The sequence below is a fragment of the Dendroctonus ponderosae genome, unplaced genomic scaffold, assembly GCF_020466585.1.
Source record: "Dendroctonus ponderosae isolate FM_Combo_2020 unplaced genomic scaffold, Dpon_F_20191213v2 Dpon_F_20191213_1, whole genome shotgun sequence".
Taxonomy (NCBI): Eukaryota; Metazoa; Arthropoda; class Insecta; order Coleoptera; family Curculionidae; genus Dendroctonus; species Dendroctonus ponderosae.
In genome coordinates this window covers 58898420-58919012 of record NW_026017110.1, presented here as the reverse complement: position 1 = coordinate 58919012, position 20593 = coordinate 58898420, and the positions used below count along the sequence as shown (strand labels likewise).

General features: G+C 35.9%; 3 protein-coding genes across 4 annotated transcripts in view; 2 read left to right on the top strand and 1 right to left on the bottom strand.

The window, feature by feature from the left end:
- Positions 1–1049: 1049 nt before the first annotated feature.
- LOC109532952 lies at positions 1050–5727 on the bottom strand. Of its 2 annotated transcripts, XM_048660584.1 has the most exons (5): positions 5374–5727; positions 4242–4376; positions 1881–2232; positions 1230–1357; positions 1050–1172 (listed from the first exon to the last, which is right to left on the bottom strand). In XM_048660584.1, exons 1-5 carry the CDS (start codon positions 5453–5455, stop codon positions 1162–1164), a joined length of 708 nt encoding a protein of 235 aa, XP_048516541.1. In that variant the 5' UTR covers positions 5456–5727; the 3' UTR covers positions 1050–1161. The 2 variants fall into 2 exon arrangements, with proteins under 2 accessions (XP_048516541.1, XP_019753666.1); XM_019898107.2 differs by having other exon boundaries at positions 1050–1357.
- A 1984-nt stretch (positions 5728–7711) lies between these two features.
- On the top strand, positions 7712–16651 carry LOC109532948 (coiled-coil domain-containing protein 1; the record flags this gene model as incomplete). The annotated part of the gene is given in 5 exon segments (XM_019898102.2): positions 7712–7911; positions 12265–12427; positions 15151–15408; positions 15463–15891; positions 15946–16651. Coding segments are annotated over 4 exon segments (1466 nt in total), but the record flags the coding sequence as incomplete, so codon positions are not given.
- Positions 16652–17126: 475 nt separating this feature from the next.
- Positions 17127–20593, top strand: part of LOC109532850 — an 8034-nt gene continuing 4567 nt past the window's right edge. Inside the window, exons 1-2 of the mRNA XM_019897916.1 lie at positions 17127–17421; positions 19941–20210. Of these exons, the coding sequence (XP_019753475.1) occupies positions 17355–17421; positions 19941–20210 (337 nt within the window). The 5' untranslated portion in view covers positions 17127–17354. The remainder of the gene's footprint in view (positions 17422–19940; positions 20211–20593) is intronic.

The window sequence follows — 20593 nt, the reverse complement described above, 5'->3', positions numbered from 1 at the left end:
CCCCCCCCCCCTTGGATCCGCCCTTGCTGACGAAACACCACCCGGTATACGTAGATACACAATTGGATAATTTCAATAAAGCCCAAAAATACATGCGAAAAATGCCGAAGTAAATTCGTTAAAATTAACAGTCTTAGGTAAGTTCTATAAGATAGATATAGATATAGATAAGATAAGTAAGATTGAGGGTTGGGGCGCTTATTAATTTCCACACCCAATATTTGGGCGATAAAAAAAAATAGATACATTCGTTTGCGTGCGTCAGCTTAGTTTTAATATTTGAATATTGTGCCTATCAACAGTTTGAACACTAACTTTCGAAGAAAATTCACGTTCTCCATTTTAGTAGGCAAGGTATCAGGGTAAATTTAATTAATCAATTGAGGACCATTTACGCGAGAATTTCAAGTGATTCAATAAAACTTCTGCATAAGTAATTTCTCCTCTATGGTGTTTTTTCGGTCTTACTGAGTCTGTAATAGGTCCCTGTCAAATATTTCCTTCCCTGTTAAAAACTCTTCTTGTCCAAGACCATAACAAATACGGTCTTGTCTAAAAAAATTAAATTAATAGCCATTTGCTTCGAAGAAAGGCTAATTAAAGTCTCATCACCGACTCCAAGCCTTTGCTGCTTATTAAAACAACTAGATACAGTTATAACCATTAGTTAATAATCTCCACATTGCTCCCAGTTTGTATAATTGGCATGGTAAGTAAATAAACTCTAGGGTGCACTAATTAAATCGCAAATGACTGGTCTAGTTCGAATTCAAATGGTAAATTTTCCTGTGGGACACTTAGCCTGACTAAGTACATTAATAATCTCATATGACGGCCGTGCATCTACAACACATATTTGTTAGCTAGCATGTGCATGATACGTTTGTACATTGCTGAAAATTACTCTGCAAACTTGTTCGGGATATATATCTTTATGAGGGTGTCAGAGCTATGCTTTTGTTAAGGGTCGCAGTTCTGTGCATTTTGCGCAATTGCTGACTTATTGCCTACCAAATGTCCTAGTTCGCATGAGAAAAAAAACACTGAGCAACTAAAAAAAATAAATAATTTCCAAGTTCACAAAAAGTATACATGGTGCTTATAGTAGTGGTAGTGCCTTCTTCATCGATGATTTAGATCAGCAGCCCATTGCATCCCTTATCAGGTCAAATCTGCAGTGTTATTTGGCTTAGTGGTTTCACTAGCGCCAATGTGATCATTAGTTATACCATCGGTTTCCGTGTCTGCCGACTCTTCAAAGGTTAGTCCAAATAGACTACCCAAAAATGCCAGTCCTTTCTCGGCCGTCTCATTTACTACACTGAGCAAGTCTTCGTTGATGATTGCAGACTCATTCCTAAAACATTATTCGCCCTTTCATTATCCGGCGCATTCGGAGCTGCTTAATTAAACCAGAGCCACATCCTTTGAAGATTAACATGAGCTTTAATCGAGTGCATGCCATTACAATGAAAGACCAAACTGAGAAACGTCCGAAGTATTTTTTTAGTACGAAGAACACAAGCAAGGGCGCTCAAACTGTTCAATTCGTTAAAAATATTGCTGCTGTCTTTATTACCATTTATCCACATTTTCGGGCTATGCGTCTCTTCTCTTCCACAACACATCCGCCGTTTATTATCTTTGACATTTTATGATTGCGTATTTCAGAAAACCCAACAAGAAGGTTTGTTGCTTTTGCTATCATTTACAAGATGATAAAGCCCTGCTTGGCTGAGTAAGAAGTGGGAATAATTTATCCCATAATATCGTAATGGAGAATACCCGCGGATAAACAAAGTTCTGTTTAAGGTCGAAGCAATTTAAAGCACATTTGGGGTCAGTTAATTTTTGAGATGGTAACTGCGTTAGGTACTTACTGGTTTTGAGGGCCTTCGGTTAAATTTTCGACTAGCTGGGGCTCGGAAGCAGTGGCATTTCCTTCCTCGAGCTTCATCCCATCAGGACCCATGGTAAAACAGCCTATTTTAAAAGTGGCTGTAACCGCCTTCAATAACTTAGGCTCAAGAAGTAAACACCCTCTAAGACCCTCGTTGTGCGGTAACAAATTCGAAAACCGGGCACATATTCCGGCAATATCCGTCAGTAAGGACATGCATGTCGCATCGGGATTAGGTCCTTTCACCTCTTGGCTATGTAAAAGACTTTCACCGTATGAGACATTCAGTTTCAGTCCTTTTTCTTGGGAGATATACTTCATTTGCACACAACCTAATCAAGAATGGATAAAAACTGTCAGTGAATGGAATCGAGTTCTAGATTGAAAAAGAAGTTTGCGGTAGAATGGGGCAACTTTCAATGTGGATACATTTTGTACAATGCATTACCATGAGGCAAGAACATTCACGATGGAATAAAATACCTTAAGCACCTACAAGCATCGAACTTGTCCCGTCTAACAACGGTTTTCGATAATAGAATTTTTCTGGGTCAGATAAAAATTGCAAATTTCAAGCTTCAAAGCACCGCAGGACTTCACTTTTTCTGCTGATCAATATTGACTCCCACACGTAGCATCATTATTACTTTTAACGTAGTGAGAATTTATGTATATAGATGATGTATGGATCCGGTGGCGGAACTTGGGAAACTTGATTGATTCACTTTCTGACAGTGATTTCGCGTGATATATATTCGCCAAGTATGCTGATATTTCATAAGCTAATTAACCTATATTGTAGTAATTTAGTGGCACTTAACTACTGCTCGCAAATAATTACTAATTTCAAATTAGTTGAAAAATTGCCCTCGCTTTCCAGCCAATCCAGAAAATAATTTAAAATCGATTTCATTCTACAATGAGTCCTAGAAGTAAAGTCCAAATCATTTGAATTTCAGCGATGGTATTTTCGAAAAGGAGCTCAGATTCAGAAATTTTTATTTTTAGATCCGGTTTTTAATTTTTTTTGGGATTGAAGCACCTATTTTCTATTTAAATTTTTAATTCTCCATTGAATTCCAAATATGATTCAGGTTCTATACCTAGACTCAAAAGGACTTCCGAAATTTACGAGGTGAAAAATAGTTTTCGAAAATAACAAGATGCCTTCAAAATCGTCTTTAGGGCGATAAAAAAACAATAGTTTGCGTGCGTCAGCTTAGTTTTGCTTTTGCAGTTTTCAAAATGGGGAAAGTTAACGGAACGCGAAAAAACCGATATTGCTAAATTCAGAGATCTGCCTAAGTCTGGACGTTCTGCTCGAGATCAAAATGAACAACTCGACGTTTTACTTTCTGTGGTAGAAAATTCCGTTTTGGCAAAGTGGGGCCAATTTACATATGCGGAAATATGTTGATCGCCGAATAGCTGGAAGCACAAATATTATCCCTACAAAGTTATTCCAGTGCAAAAGGCAAAATAAGTTTTGCACGAAAAATATATGCAATCTAGATAACAATTTAGTAAAAAACATGGTTTTTTTTTCCGTAAACGCAGTCGACTCGACGTTCAGCTTGAATCCTTATGTGAACGGACAAAATTGTCCCTATTGGACAACAGAAAATTGGAATAAGAATAAGCTGCGTCCATTAAAAAAAAAAGTTGATGATTGTAACGTTTTTTGGACCAGGAATTCAGTTAGAAAAATACATTTACAAAGAAAAATTGACCGGTGGGAGCATTTTGCCGAAAAACAGTCCTCTGAATTTTGAACGAATTTAGACATTATTCTGAGACTCACTGTATATGCCAAAACTTTGCAAGCTGGTGAGATTTTTTAGGCGTTTAATGGCTCCTGATGTTTTTCGGAGATGGCTGTTGCGCCGAGTTACCAATATCTGAAGATGCAAGCCACTCCTGCTTGCGAAACGTCAGGAAGAAATTCCTTTCCACGGCGGCTTAAAAGCCCAAAAATTCCTCAGTTTTAAGCACGACCCCCGTAAACTTGATTCTTTTGCTATGCAGCCTATGCTCAACTTTTTGCTCTAAATGTCGAAACAAAGCCTTTTAATTACGCCATTAAATCCTGAGCGACGGAAAAATATCTAAACTAATATATTTAGTTAAATCTCAACTTCACTGTTAGGTTTAATTGGAAGAATCTTTTCCTTGCAAGTTCCGAACTTTAGCGTTCGATGAAAAGTTCCGTTTCGTTTACTTTTTGCTGGAAACTGTGCTTTTGGAAATAGTGAACTAACTCAATTTGTTCAGATCATTCTTTTAGCAAAATACGTTTTGAAAATACCGTACGGTGTTAATGGAAAACTGGCTAACTTCTTACCTGGACCTCCCAAATCGATGTAGGTCAAATTGAAGTCCACACAGCACATGCATGTTGCTTCTCGACATTCGCAAGTTCTTAAATTTTCATCTTCGCTTTCTCTACCTTCGGCATCTGGATCTGCCAGGAAGTAACCTGAATATCAAAGTTAGTCCTACTAAAGTTTCTCTACTCTTTAATATTTGCGCATACAATGGAAAATAATTGCACTGATTGTTGCCTGTTATTGATACTGACAGAATATTAGCTCGATATGGAAAATTGAACATTCTATCCTGACAAAGCCATATTTTCCATTTAATGCATTTTTTCGAGGTAAATTTGTTACAAAGCGGCAGGAAATTAGGCAAATATTTTTATTCGTGCCAAAATTCATGTTCCCAGTGGTTGGTGTCTCATGGAAATATTTTCCAGTATTTAAAATGAAACCAGGTGGATGGTTTCCAGTCCAGTTGGTAAATTTTTGAAATTTTCGTTGTTATTGAAAACGGCGATCGCTTTCCAAATTGGTGAATTATTGCCAACAAAGGGTACAGTAAGGTAAAAATAAGTGTAATTTTGAATTTCCTGCAAAAATCTCAGCCTGTTTGCATTCCACACTGATTCTGCATAATGGAAATGAGCTAATTTGTGGTCGGAAACTAGCCTTTTGGATTAGCTCGGATCTCATTAAAATAACCATTGTTATTAACTAGTTGGTATTTATCGATAGCTTGGCTATTCCGTAATTACTGATTTACTCCTGTTTGCACTAAATCAATTTAAACAGCGCCGCTCGCAATAATAGCTACGGGTAAATGACAGCAATGAGGAAACAGTTTCCTTTGCCGTCTATGTACAGTATTTGAGCTCCCCATTCACCTGTTAGTCCTTTGTGATTTGTTATATTGCAGGTCGGCAGACAAAATCAATTTTAACTTAACCAGTTTTTAATTTCCGCTACATAAACAGTGAATAATTATCACATATGCCTTTTTCCAATGAGCAAATGTTGAACCTGAATTGCAAACAGCTAATTATCGTTGTAATAAGTAGGTGTGAACAAATGCCGTTAATCCAAAGAGACATATTTCAAAGTCCTAAAGTTATAATTTATGTAAGTTAAAGCATTAATAAGGGAACGGAAACTCACCGAATATGTCCGCAGCCGAAGACAAATGTGGCATGCCAAATGAAAAGGCCGCAACAAGAAGAAAGAGCACGCACGCCCGCATGTTTCACTAAATTTCTGATGATTAGGTTTGCATTGGAATATCGGTTTTAAACGAATTGAAAGCTCGTCGCCACTTTTAATATGCGACACACGCTTTTCACAACTCTTTGCTTCGGTTCTTCTCTTTGGCGACGGTTAGGTTGCCAACCATGCCTCGAAAAATGTTTTCCTCAGTGTCTTTAACCGCTTTGCAGGTCACTGGGTCACCCGAATCTTTCTTCGTCCTTTACTTTATGCTGCCTTCACCTTGCACTTTAATCGACCAAACCACTGTGAAATGTATACTTTAAACTGTAATTTGGATTTCAAGAGTGGGCTTCTGAAATTTTTTGATGGTTTTGTTGGAGTGTATTACTTCGTTTTTACAATTATCCAGAGTCACTTTTCTCATGCCCTGCAACTGCAAGACTAGACACTCATTAAATTGACTGGATTATTAGCAAAATTGCCCCAGTTTTATTTAGCCAATTAGTCAGTTTTAATTGTCGGGCCACATCTACGAACTCCTGACCACCGCTTTCCATTCACAAAAAAGCCGACCCGTCTGACTTCCTAATCATTTTCACTTTCTATTTTCACTAATGCAAAATGTTTGTTTCTCTTATTATCTGTAGTTTAGGTTTAGACATTAGTGCACGATTTTTTCGATTAACAACGTTAGTTAATTAGCGCATTAAATTCGAGAAAATCCATTTCAACAGTGCCTTACGATTTTTGTTCATATTTGCGGAAAAATTGAGGGTAATATAAATTTCAAACTTGCGGACGTCGACAAAAAAATTGAACGAACTACTGAAAAGTCCCCCGATTTCCAACACGTAAAATGTTGCTGAAACAATCCTGGAAACAAGAGCGTTCAACCGAACTGTTCCCTGTAAACCATAAATTACATGTTTTTAAGGTGTCAGAATAGTTCTACTCTCTCTTTATATATGTCGAGAACTATATATTATTGCAGCCAAGCAGCTGGATATACTCTTCGTTACTTTAATCATTTAGCTGGAAAATAACTTTGGAAGAAGTTACTTTATATGGAGACATGCAATGACATCTGTAATACAAAACACTCTCTTCCGAGAAGACTCTGATAACTTGTTGCCCGGATTTGCAGGAAAAATGGGATAAGCCATGTGCTTTTTTTGGGCTACAAGCAAGATTTATGATTTGGTTAGTTCGGCCGTCTGGTTTTTAACTTGACAGATAATTGGAAAAATTGATCAGAAATCCAAGTTCGAACTGACGGTAAAGGTGAAAAGTATTTAAATTCGATTGAACAGCAATATTATTTCGGCATTCCAAGATAGTGGTAGATATTTGGCAAATAAAATATAAGATAAATGGTGAAAAGGGCAAAGAACGCAAATTTATAACGCTGTATAAAAAAGCTGCAGGCGTCGTTTTCTACACCTGAAAACATCATTTACCATTTCTGGTGTTCTAGCTAAAAGCATTTTGAGTACTAATCTTGAAAATTCTAATTATTCTTCTTTGCTTTGCTTGCCTTATTCGGCTGCCTGTTAAAAAAATGAAACTATATTTTAGCTCATCCTATTTCGAAGGGGCGTAAATCCTTTATCGTTAGGACATTGAAACATATTATTAATGCGTTTACGGGATCCAGGTAAATATTTTCCACGCCCCATCACTGTTGATTAAGGCGGTCATTTTAACAAACCGCATTCGTCCAATTTCCAATCAATAAAAACATAAATTCAGTTTTGGCTACTCTATTACCTCGCTTTTTTTGGAAAGCTGTTACGTGAAAGCCAAATTAGATTTGGAAAAATCACGAGTCCAGGCTTGATACGTGTTACAAAAATTTCCTTGTGAAAATATCATTGAAAATGTCCACTTTATTAAAGAAATTTTCTGTTCTGCCTTCTGTTTGCACAGCTACAAAACCGTATCGAAAATTTAGCAAATTTAATAAGATAAATTTTGCCAGGAACGTGCCTTGACCTCTTTGAGTGGATATGTTTGGGAACTAGGTGCAGAACAGAAGCTGAGTAGAGGGCAGTTTGCAATAATTAGATTTTCTGGAGCTTAAATGGAGTTAACAACAGTGACCAGGAATCTTAAAGCGGATGTTGCAACCAGTTGAATTCGATATTGAAGATTAAAAAGCACGTGTTGTCTGCCAATGAAATGGGTTTCAACATTTCGGCTTTCTCCTTCTCAGGTTTAACATTCCGTGAGTTCTTTCACCAAAATGTTTATGTTTGGTACCACCAGCACGTATTTGATATGCTCTGTACCGGATAGGTTTTGTACAACCCAAACAGTCGGTTGACCGACATTTGTGACCCCTCCTTTCTTCATGCCTTCCTCGCAAGTAGTTCCGAAGAAGAATCGTGTATCAAGAACTATTTCAATCAGACTTTTACAGTTTTTGTTCAAGTGCACACTGGCCTCATAGCAATTTTTTTTAAATCGGATTTTATCTATTGTGTCTGAAAGGTAAGTGCAGTGAGAAATTTAATGCGAATCTGGCATACAATGGATATTTAATTCGTGGACCTAAATATGCCTTGGTGAAACTTCAATTAAAAAGTGTGATGATCCCGGTAGAGTGTTGATTTTTGTGTGCGTTTTGCTTTGTGTATTTGGTGGAACTCCAAATCGCCGATTAATCAGATACATTTTTTATTCCGTTTTCACTTACCCTTTATTCAATTTCTGCTTCCTCCTTAGTGCACAGGAAGCAGCCCCGACTTAGGTCCCCATTTTTTTCATTATCATTTTCACCCCTTTAAACGCCTTTAGAATCAGCGCTACGAAAAAAGTAATATTTATCAATAGCGCCTATCATGCGACACCCAGGGGATATAAAATCTTTTCACCAGCATCTCGTTTTCAACTTTTTTGCGTAAATTTACTGACTTAAAATTCAATTCGGAGGTGATACTACTTTAAATAACAACAGAGTATTCAATTTAAATGCCCTGCCGGCTATAACGGTTTATTTGTGGCTTCACGTTGTATACAGGGTGTTTTCTGATATCGTTCCAAAATTTTTAAAATGTGTGTAGATTATAATTTTAAATTGGGTTTGTTTGACGAAAACAATGGATTTTGAAATTTTGCTTAATTTATGAAAAGGGGTTTTGCGGGCTTACTTGATACTGGTCAGTTTCTCAGCGAACGACCTCTGAAGATGCAAGTCGTTCATGCTTGCGAAAAAGTGATTAGATTTAGTATTTGTATATTGAGTATTTTTTCTTGAAATACCATTAAGAACAAGCAAATTTGCTAACGTGGAAAAGTCTGAGTTCATTTATTTCATTTACAAGCATCAGCTGGACAAACAAAAATCCTTACATAAAAATACAAATAAAAATATGCATTGGAAAATCCCCATGGAAATTACTTTTTAAGCAAACCGATAACACATTCTCTAATTAAGACAATTTTTCATTGCTTAATTAGTGGTTATCAGCTCTTCAGATTTACGTTAAAACGCATTAGTTCACACCGTTAAATATTAGATTTGATTAGCGAAATAACAAGTAAATATTGTAAATTGTAAATAGACAATTTAGAGAACAGAGCAAATGCCTTTGTATGCCCTCGGTAGGGAAAATTGAATAGTAAACTGTTTGTATTACATTATGGGCGATTCAATATTGGCCAATTAATATATTTTATGATTTTATTTGAAATTGGAAATGTGCACAGTTTACCCTATTACCGAAATCGAATTGAAGCGTTTGTTTTTGAATTTTAAATGAAAATTTAGCGAATAAATTACAACAAAATCGCAATTCTATGAATTTCTCGGTTCATGTATTTTGAACATACAGCATCCGAAACTTTCTCTTCCAAAAGCCTTGAACTTAATAGCAGATCAAATTCGTTGAAGAGCGCGCCTAAAAGAAAGTTTTTCATATGTTTGCATGCAGTGCTGGTAAATGAAGGAAAACGAGTGTAAATAAATTCTGAAGACTTTAATTGCCGTTAATTACAGCATGAAAACAAAAATAATCACTGAACACTATTCAGTGCACGTAAATTTGCCTATTGAGTTTAGTTTGTATAGCTGTCAGGCAATTTCTCTTAAACTTCCACTCTAAATGAATCGAGTACAGGTTTCTGTGCATGTTTCCTCATGCTGAATAGTCCATGTTAACCCTGTTTTCATTTCCAGTTTACTTTCGAATAAATAACTTTGGAAACAATTCCTCACTTTCGCACGTCCTAATTGATGATAATTATATTAATTAATATTAGTGCAATGAGCACTCAATTTTAATTTGAATTTGCGCTATGATAATTGCTTTTCACGACTTTAATTAGCTGCAGAACTGAAACGCAAACGTGTAATGAAACTTGTGTATTAGGCCGATATATAATTCAATCCTCTACGACTTTCCTGTTATTTTGCAGTTTTGGAGCACTTAATATTCGGTAACTATTTAAAACCTGAAGTGAGTTTTTCTAAATGATTTGTTTTTGTTGCAATTTTTGATTAGACCCAAGAGTCTGGTATAACATGCGGAATAAAATTGCGCTATTGCTTCTCAATCCAACGTCTACAATCGTGTACAATAATGGAGGAAGTTTAGAACAGTGTCTCAATTAATTATTAATTTTTATTTGAATATTCCACAACAGATGTAAATTATTGTTGTTATCTTGTTTTAACAAGCTAAGTATCAGCTAACTCACAATTAGAATATCACTGTCTAATTTGAGCAAGAATTCCGATAAACCCAAGCTGCTTCTTGGAGAAAACATAATTTCTTGAATAAATAACATGGCTGCAACAATTTTCAATGGGGGATTGAGACGCAGAACGGAAGGGTGAACATTCAGATTGGAAGACATCTCTGATTTAAATAATGTGAACGCGTCAGATTTAATTCATTCATATTTGCTTCAGAAAATTATAATTAAACAACCCAAAATCTGTGCATAAGTAATTTTGGAAAAAACCTGCTTTTTTCGTTGTAAATCTAAAGGCTTTTTGTGGAAGCAATATGCATTTCCGTCGAATCAGGCTGTCATGCTGAACGAAAAACTTTACGCCCTTTTTGATTTAAAAGGTGTAATTTTGAAAATACCTCAAACGAATCTCGTTCATTGCAAATTGCGTAATGTGGCTGGGCGACTAGAATTTCGTGATTTCTTGTGATTTATAGTGACAGATAATGTTGAACACTAAGCGCTCTAAAAGCCGAATGGTCGCAGGTATAAATCACGATGACTAAATAACAATCTCATCGAATCATTGCAATGGCATCAAAACCAAAAACGGTATTGTGTAAATCTTCGTCTAAAGAACAATTCAAATGATAAAAGTTGACTTTGACTAAGACCAATGACAAAAGGTTAAAAGTTTTGTCGAATAAATCAGCCCTTCCCATAACAAAGCCAACCGAACTTACCAAAAGCATCTTTATTGGTCGTCCGGCTTAGCGAAAAATAATTATGCGCACATATTTTAATATGAAAAAATTCGAGGATTTTAAGGGTGGCAGGAAAGAATCCTTTAACAGCATTTTGGAATGTTTGTTAAATCGGTCTTCTGGTATTCTGAAACCAGAAAATTGGAGCTCTCAATGCTGTTAAGAACATTTAAGCACTTTTTGGACTTATTTGATGAAAAACTGTTGCCGTTCTGCATTGAAGGGAAGCGATATTTCCAGTTTAAAATATGCTCAAAGTATGAGTTTGGGGCAATTTGTCTGATTTCCCAATTTGCCCGTTTCTAGTTCACTGAATTTCGGTGATTTTGAAAGTTCCTTAAAGCCGTGAATTACGATGTTCTTACACTGACGTACATTTCTAATCTCCCCTTTTCAAATATTGGTAATTCGATAACTGATATGCCAATATTACAGTAGTTTGACTTCCACATATCCTATAAATTTTATAAAGCAAGTGGCGTATTTTTTTCCAGTATAAAAATTGAATTGTAATTGTTTAGACATGGCAAGGCCGAAACGTGCCGTAATAACTTCCGAAGTTCTAAGAGACAAATTCCTCAAGAGAACTTCACAAAATTACTTTTAGCACTAACTCGTTACCAACTAGGTTCGTGCTGCGTCGCAGAAGTCAAAAGCTTACGTTACACAAAAATATATTTCGATATATCATAATTATCAGTTTGGAGAGCTGAAACGAAAGCATTGGATGGAGTGAGCAATATTTTCCGGTGCGCAAAACTTTTGCTATATTGTAAGAACATTTGAATGGTACGAATGCATTGCAAGAGGAATTGGAACACAAATGTTCTCGCAGCCATTTGCATTAATTTTTTTTCTTACATATATATATAAATAATCTTTATTTCCTACAGAAAAAGGCTATCGACCCAATTTTTTCTTTTAAATTTTCAATTTTTTTTTTATTAAATGAAAAATGTGGATTTGAATACAGTATTCGCGGATGTGAGTCAGGGAAGTCACAGCCGCTGCTACGGGATTTATGTAAATAAATTCAGATGATTTTGAGAAAATTTCCGCGGTTCATCAACATTTTTTCGAGTAGTAATTGGAATACTTATTAAGTATTCACCAAAGCGGTGCTTTCAGATCATCGATTGATTTGGTCTAAAACATTTTCACCTAAGGAAGCTCATAGGGTTTGTTTGTGAGTAAACTGGTGTGTTTTTCGAGGTTTTACGCCGCCGTGGAAAATAATTTCTTACGAAACGCCAGGAAGATTTTTTTCCACAGCGGATTAATAGCACCAGTTTCAAAGTTTTGCATCGGCTCCTATTTATGCTCTGTTTCCTATCAATTGTCAATTTAGTTCGAATACCACATACTTCGTACGCCGATGGCAATAACACGTCTTTTTCATTTGCAGGTGGCCTGCTTGTGAATCAGGATCGGAGAGAGGAGTTTAAATTTCCTTCAGGTCTACGTCAGCAGCGCTTTCAGACCCGGGCTATCAAACATGAAACTGTCTTTTATCTTTGAACTGCTTTTGGTTTTTGTTCTAATAGCTTTCGCAGCCTCCGCTGTTATAGGTAAGATTGCTTTATCAAAAGTGAACTACTCATTTAACTTTCCGCAATTTTCAACTCTCTCTTTGTCTATGGTATCTTTAATAACGGAAATTGCAGATAGATTTTCTTCAACTATACGCTAAAGTAAATTTCTCATCTAAAATACAATTGGCTCTAGGTTTTGCGCTCAGTAATTGACAAAATTCGTTATTTACTCTTTTTGATGGTTCGCCTAACTCTATGAGCTTCAACAGGACAAGCATTGAACCGAGATTTGCAGGTGAAATAAAAATAGAAGCGCACCTGGAATTTATAACGTCTATTGCTTCAAATCTTGTCCTAGATCAGCTGTTATATGCGTACATAGTTAATTATTGATTTCTATCGCAAAAAATAATCTATTGGCCAAAAATAAAAAACCAAGCAACGTTAAAATACAATATTTATAGGAATTTTTTTAGATGAAATTATTTAATACACATTCTTCCAAATTCCTTAAAAATGATTCATATCATCACAGTTTTGCTTCGTCAATAGGAACAATTAAAATTCATTCACGGGCTTCGAGAAGAGCGTAAGTATGGACTATTTACATATCACATTCGAAAACATTTACAAAATTTTTTAATTTTTTGGTGTGAAATTTTAAGAAACTATCAAATATAGTACGCATTTGGTCTCACATATACACATATTTTGATGTTAGCGAGCCAGGAATCGAGCCGCATTTTTTGCTGAAAATAAATAGGCCAGTTTCCACCATTTCAAAAATGTGTAGAATAAATTATCAGAGGCTCAAATTTGTCCATTTTAGTGAGGAAAAATAGAAAGCGATTTCACAATGATTTCCGCCATGCCAGTTGATTGATGTTACTTTGTAGCTTCAATGGCCAGAGGGAATCACATTAAAATATCGAAAATATTCAATGTAATCTAAAATACGTTTTGTGAAAAGTAACTACAGTATTTTCGGTTTAGAATTACGCATCCAATAGGTAAATTTTATTTCTAGTCTACAAAGTATAATAACGTATTCTCGGATCATCTTATTAAGCCCTAGTTTCCAAGTAATTAAGTCTAGATTTCCAGGACAAATTGTAATGCCGTACATTAAAATGATAAACTTGAATAATTTTAGCAAGAAATAGCGAAAATAAAAATAGGGTAGTCTTATCGGCAACTATAGTTTTGTTTTAATAGGTCTCGCGGCGTCTAACATAATAGATGAGATAAAATTTTAGCACCCACCCCGGCAAATCATTATCGTCGATATATAGTTACGTTATTGGCAATTTATCTATGGAACAGAAAGATAGGAAGCCAATTGAACAATATCCTTGAAGATTTTATTAAGGAGATATTGGTTTATCGATGATACATCAAAAAAATTGGTTTAACATTTCTCCTCTACCCTTTACGAAGGAAGCAAAATTTAATAGTTGTTGCATGTTTAACGACCCTATTTTTGAATCAACTAACAATCTTCTTTTGTGTAATAAGAAACTTGTATTTAAAGTTCGCTTAAGATTTACTGTCATAATCACCGCGGTAAATTTAATTTGGAAACGTAGATATATATTTTTCAAGTCAAATAATAAGATTTAATCATCTTACAGCAAAGTTGCTGCTTATTTACAAAGCAAATCGGGAGAAGTAATTTCTAAAAAAACTACTGCAGTCTCATTTTTAAGAACACAATAATATTTTCCCTGCCTAGCGACTACTACTAAATATTTCATAATTACTGCCTCATTCTAGGAAAAAATCCCTTCTGAACATCACGTATATTATTTCGAGCTGTTCTAATGAAACAACATGTACATAATTCCATTTTCATCAAATAGGCGTGAAGAATTAACCCATGAAATTAATTATTATTAAAATTGGACCAATTATAATTATAATTTATCGATGGTCATTTTTTGCGGCCAATTTAAAGCCAGATTCAAATTGGTAATTAAGCAACAGATATCAATAAGCATAAATGTAAAAGTGGCCCAATATTTTACCAAATACAAGCGGCAGCTTTGAGCTAAATGTGCCCATATGTTTGGGGAACTAGATTGCATGCACTTGAAATTGAAACGGAAAAGAGATGTGAAACGTGGAACAGCCGTGAAATAAGAGTTTTCTTTTCCTGAGTTTATATTTTTAGAGTAACGAATTTTCACTGGCTTTGGGGGGCGAGCGGTGCATTCAAACATTTTGGGTAGATAATGTATCAGGAACATTTTTCCTTGTGTGAAGAAATCGATTTTAAATTACATAAAACGAGTCGAATCCTATTACTATCAAACTGAAATCCAATCCAAAACGGAAAACGTAATTATAACTATTTTGTTTACTGTTTCGATTGGAGTTATCAAATTCCATGGATGTATCAGGTTCCAATATCCAGGGAATTCTTAAAGAGATGCGCTCAGGTAATTACTTCGGAACGAACCTACTTTTCAGTAATTTCCCCGTAGGTTTCACGTGATGAGAGTTCAATTCAAACTGATAAAATCGCCGACGTCCTGTAAAGAATTTAAATTTCGGTTTAAAAACTGTAATTTTTAATGCCTGCAGTTGCCACAGATTGGTCATTGTTTTAAATAAATGTCCCATAATATCCGGTTTAATTAGATCATTTTTCCACTTGAAGACTTCTCTTAACGAATATCATTATGGATATGTCGCCCTCTAGCAATTAAGTTGAACGATCAGTGTTATCCAGAACGTTTGAAACTTTTGTTTCATTTCAGATAAAAATCATTTGAGAAAATTCAGAAAAGGTGCAATAACAAAGAAAAATGGCAAAGTCGGCAATAAGAGACAAGAATCACCGGCGAATAGATATTGCAGTTGTTCCACTAAGCTTTGTAATTGTTGCCGGGAGTTTAACTTGCCAGTAGTGGCTTTGAGAGGGCCAGGTTGCGCCACCTTGCAATATCTTAATGGAGATCGACTCGCTATTTCCATGAGTTTTGGAGAACGAGTCCTCACTAATACGACTGTGTCAAGTACGATTGTTTACAAGTTTATTTGCTATTGTGTAAAATCCTCTAATGCTTTAGGTAGGAGGCCAGATCCCATATGTATGCCACTACCAGGAGGAGTAACCAAATTTTGCGGACGGGTCTACAACATTGGACGAAAGGCAGAAAACTTTAACGCCTGTTTAGGCCTGGAGCTACGATCAGCTAATGACATTGAAGCGGCAATGAGAGTGTCTTGCTTCAGATTCGGCCCAGAAGGCTTGAAACTTGAGCCTCCACAACCACTTCCAGTAATCGAAGAAGATGATGATGATGACGATGATGACGATGATGATGACGACGATGACGATGACTTTGACTTTGATGATGACGATGACGACGACGATGATGATGACGACGACGATGATGACGCAGAGAACGACGTTGACTCAGGCGACTACGAAACTTTCAGCGTATTGGATGACGACTTTATTGGAGGTTACTTCCAAGGCGGAGCATCATCATCTAGTAAGCATCTTTAAATAGTTGAAATTTAAAAATATTTGTGCAATACTTTTTCAGGCAACAAAAGGCGGAGAACCTCAACAACCACCAAAGCCCCTGTAAAGCGCCGCTATACCAGACGTCCTGCAGTAGCAACTAAACCCACAAAGAAAAGAGTCTCTGCTCAGAAACCCAAACCTACTAGTGAAGTCAAACCAACGTCCTCTAAACTATCTGCCTCAGACTCTACTACTCAGATGTCCACTACTTCAGTAATGGCAGTAGAAGCGGCTTCCAACGAAACTTTGATGCTTGCGATGGATGCAAGTGATAATTCTACAAAATCCGTTTCAACAAACACGACAACTGATGATGCCGCTTCGGATGTGTCGCCCACATTAGGATCAGGACCATCCACAGATATGCCAATAGATACCACAACCGTCACGACTTTACCTACCGATGCTTTGGAAACGACGACTCAAGTAACGACTACTGAGGAACCTGAAGATGACCCGCTTGCAGAAGCAGTGGAAGATGTAATCAATGATGATGAAAGCGGAGAGAACAGCACAGAAAGCGGGGAAGATAGTGACGAGGACAGCGACGAGGACAGTGACGAGTCTGACGAAAAACCTTCGGGGGTAACAAAAACATCAAATACCACGCAGAAGAACGACGACGAGGATAAGGAAGGCAAAGATGTGTTTGATGATATAGCTGATGGTGTCGCGGAGACTTTCGGGGCGGCTGACGATGATGACGATGATGATGATGATGATGAGAATGAGAACGATGATGACGATGAGTTGTTCAGAAGTTTTAAATCTGCATCAAACAATGCAAGGCAAAGTCGCGTTATGAAGATAAATTAAAAACCTTTTGAATACTGTCAAGATCTAGTCTGCATTTGCACTGTTATTTATTTATTTATTTATTTATTTGACTAATTAAAATAAAAATGCAACAAGTCGGCTTTGAGTAATATGATAAATTTATGTAGTTGTATTGCTGTTAAATTATTTATTTATTTATTGATGTTTTGTTTGAAGGAAATATGTTGTAAATAAACCTATATGAAACATAGAAATTTTTGTTTTTTTTTTAATTAAAATTGCTAAGATGAAAGCAAAGGCTAAAACTTTGCGGAGAACAGATTTAATGAGCCACATACATGCATATTTTAGTGGATGTTTTGTTTTTGTCTAAAGCCGGACTAGAAGTTTGTGTTGTTGATGACGTAGTTGTTATGTGGGTTTTGCATAATGGCTTCAATTAAACAAAAATAGGTTATTGGGTAATGTACCAACATTGTTTCTACAGGCGGGAGTTCGAATTATTGATCATCTGCAGGCAATGTGATAAGGAGAAAGCATAAATAACCAGAAAGGAAAGAAGGTGGTACAAAAGAAGAGCCGCTCATTATTCTTTCCGAACCGTATTTAGTTTACACTGGGGTTTCACTTTACTTCATATATTATTATAAGATGAGAACGTGCCAGGTGCCAGTTTTTGTGCTAATCGGATTTACGGTTATAAATGAAATAAAATCAGGTAAATACCTACTATGCTTTTATAACGCGCTGTGACATACATTTAATTTTTCGCTGAAAGCCTTGCATTTATGGTTTTTTGAGAAACTTGCTACCAGTCAGAATTTATATTTTGCGCCTATAAATTGAAAAATTCAGTTATGCGCCCAAAAATTGAAGAAAGTATTGAATTCAGCTCGAATTTAGAAAACAACAATACAGCTTTTATATCCGATCGAGAATTAAACGTTTATATAGGGTGCAATGATATTGAAGTACAAAACGTCACTTAAGCTTTTGATTTTGCTAAGACAAGTTCTATATCATTGTTCAATCAAGCTCTGCTTGAGACTGAACTGAGTTCTAAATTGTGCTGAAATTTCTAAGGGCTGATCAAACGTTTGCTGGTTCCGAAACTATGCTGTCACGATCATAAGATATTATAGATTCTTGCATGAGTATGCTGAAGTTCGGATGACAAATTCTATGCACTGGCATCGCTTATGTGTTTACTATGAATTCATGAACGGCTCGCACAGCGTATAACCCAAACTTTTAATAGCTACTTGTTCGATAGCTTACAGCCTTTGTCTTTGTTCTTGGGCATATTCATCACTTTACTCGCATATCTATCTAACTTCTTAAAGGAGCTTCTAGCGTATTTCCATTAGTGTTAGCCTGCTCATTATACTTTCAAGTGGGCCAGGTCTTCATTGTTTTATTTATGGAATGTGGTTCTCCATTGTTCGAAAGGAAAATTTTGAATGTTTCTAATCCGTTGAGTACATTTAAATCAAATCAAATCTCATAGCTGTTAAGAATTGAATTATTGAAAAATGTATATATAGGCTTTCTGATGCGTTGCTGTTTTCAGGAGTATTGCGTGTTTATGTGATCTTCTTAGGCCCAACTTAAAATGGGAAAATAAAAATTTGAAATTTTTCGCTCTTAAGAGACTTTTTCGACTGGACTTTAAGGCATTCATAATGTGTTCTATAAAGGGTTCTATTTCTGCCTGGGTCTCAGAAATTCTTTGATCAGGTCGTTCTCGGGTCAAAATGACTCTTATTTTCCAACTTTCCCCAAAGAAACAACTCTGTAGGTGTTAGATCCGGTGATCGTGGTGGTTTAACTTATTATGCGATGGAAAAATGCATAGTATATTATTTTAAGAATATCAGCTTGCACATACTTTAACATTCTATATAATATATAAACTGCTCAACCAAATCAACGTGTCAACACTGACAAATTTGATATTCTCATTGTTGCTAGCGATTCTATTTCGATTTGAAGCGTTATTTAGGGCAATTATTTTTTCGGCTAGTGCGTGATTTTGAACAACGTAGTGCTTCAGATATATTTTCTACAGTGGCACATGAAACAATAATGCAAAATTGGTGAAAGTTTCGAATGCTCTCAGTTGGACAAAAAAGCGTTTTTTGGTATTTCAACACCACAGGCATTCAGATAGACATCATGTCTCGAAAAAGGTTTTCGATTTTTTTTGAAAAGGTCAATTCTTGGTATAGCAGTGTTTGTTTTTCTTTAGAAGCGATTAGCAAAATCTAAAGCCCTAGTTGAAGTTAAAAGTTCACAGTCAACTTCGGTTCTGATTAAGGTAATTTTTTATGCAACTCTGTGATCGAAGTTTGGTCTTAAATTGCCTATGAAGTTTTGGCTTCAACATGAGCTCTAGATCGTGACACTCGGACCAAAAAGTTGATTTTTGAGATAATCCTGTAAATAGAAGAAAGTGCCAAAAAGATAAAAAACCGATTCCAGCTATTTAGTTCATCTTTAAACTTGGTGTTGGGACACAAAGAAGCACTTTTTCGTCCAAACGTTGAGAAATTTTGCACTTTTCCATTTGCCCTGTAGATAGTATTTATTTTAGATCCCTAACTTTTATTAAATATCTGATTCACAAAAATAAAATTGGGCAGGATAACGCTTCAAACAGAAACCAAATCGCTCTAATGAGCATTTAGCCACTTCCAAAGTTATGACAAATTTGGCAGCGTGTTCTATATAAGAAGAATGGGTTTCGGTACGACAACGTTTTTACATGACCCCGTAGATTTATTCTGAAAATGGCAAATTAGTCAGCAATCATTATAAATACGCTTTTGCATAAAACATTTTTCTGTATCGCATTTAAATAAGAAAATATAGGGTACTTTTTAACCAAACATTTATTTAGAAAATCTAGGGTCATTTCAGACATTTTTTAGAGTTTCCTCTGTAACTGTTAAACTCGCAAACTTTTTCAAATTTTGAATTTACCATTTTAAGTTTGACCTAAAAAGATCACATCAGATATATGGTACTTTTTTGATTGCATAGCAGTAAAAGGGTCGAAAATCGGAAACCCCGTACACGATTTTCGCAGATAAAATGATCCAAGATGACTTCTTTGGTGAAGCGGGGTTATTATCAGTTGACATGCCAATAAAAAGCTCCTTGAGTGTAAAAAGTACATAGTGCTCCAGAACGTGACAATTTAACATAAAATCCTTTACTTGCACGATAAAATTTCAGTTTCAGGGCAAAATGTATCTGAGACCCCTCCGATATCGGCTGTGTCAAGCCCTGTTCCCATCTTATCTACGACAACCCGAAAGCCGGTGCTCCCGTCTTTTCGATTACCTTGCTCTTGCTTCCAGGGGCAATGCGGATGCTGCACCGGTTATATCCTGGATAGGTTAAACCAAAAAGCTTGCATGAACATGACCTATGAACCCGAGGAATTCGCTGTCCATGCAGTCATGTCTTTAAATGGAGTTCCGTTTTACAGAAATACGATTTCAGGTAAGCCGCTGAAAACCGATACGATATAACCCATTATCCCATCAAAACTTTATTCAAACTCTTTTATAGCTATAACAACTTTGCGCTTCACTTTTCCAGTTGATAGTTTCATAGCACCCGTTCTTGTTTCATAGAACATTCTAATTTATTAAATTATTCCAGACTTATTATTTGCATTGCCAATCTACAGTCCACTGGCCTCTGCTATAAAACTATCATTTTTTTAAATATGAAAAACTTCTCGGAAAATGCTACAGAAGATCCTAAATATTTAACGATCTGATGCACTCTCGATATTGATACCATTTCACTTTTTCAAAGATGTTTTGCAATAAACAACAATTAATTTTTTACAAACTTCTTTTTGGGTATTTCGCCTCAAA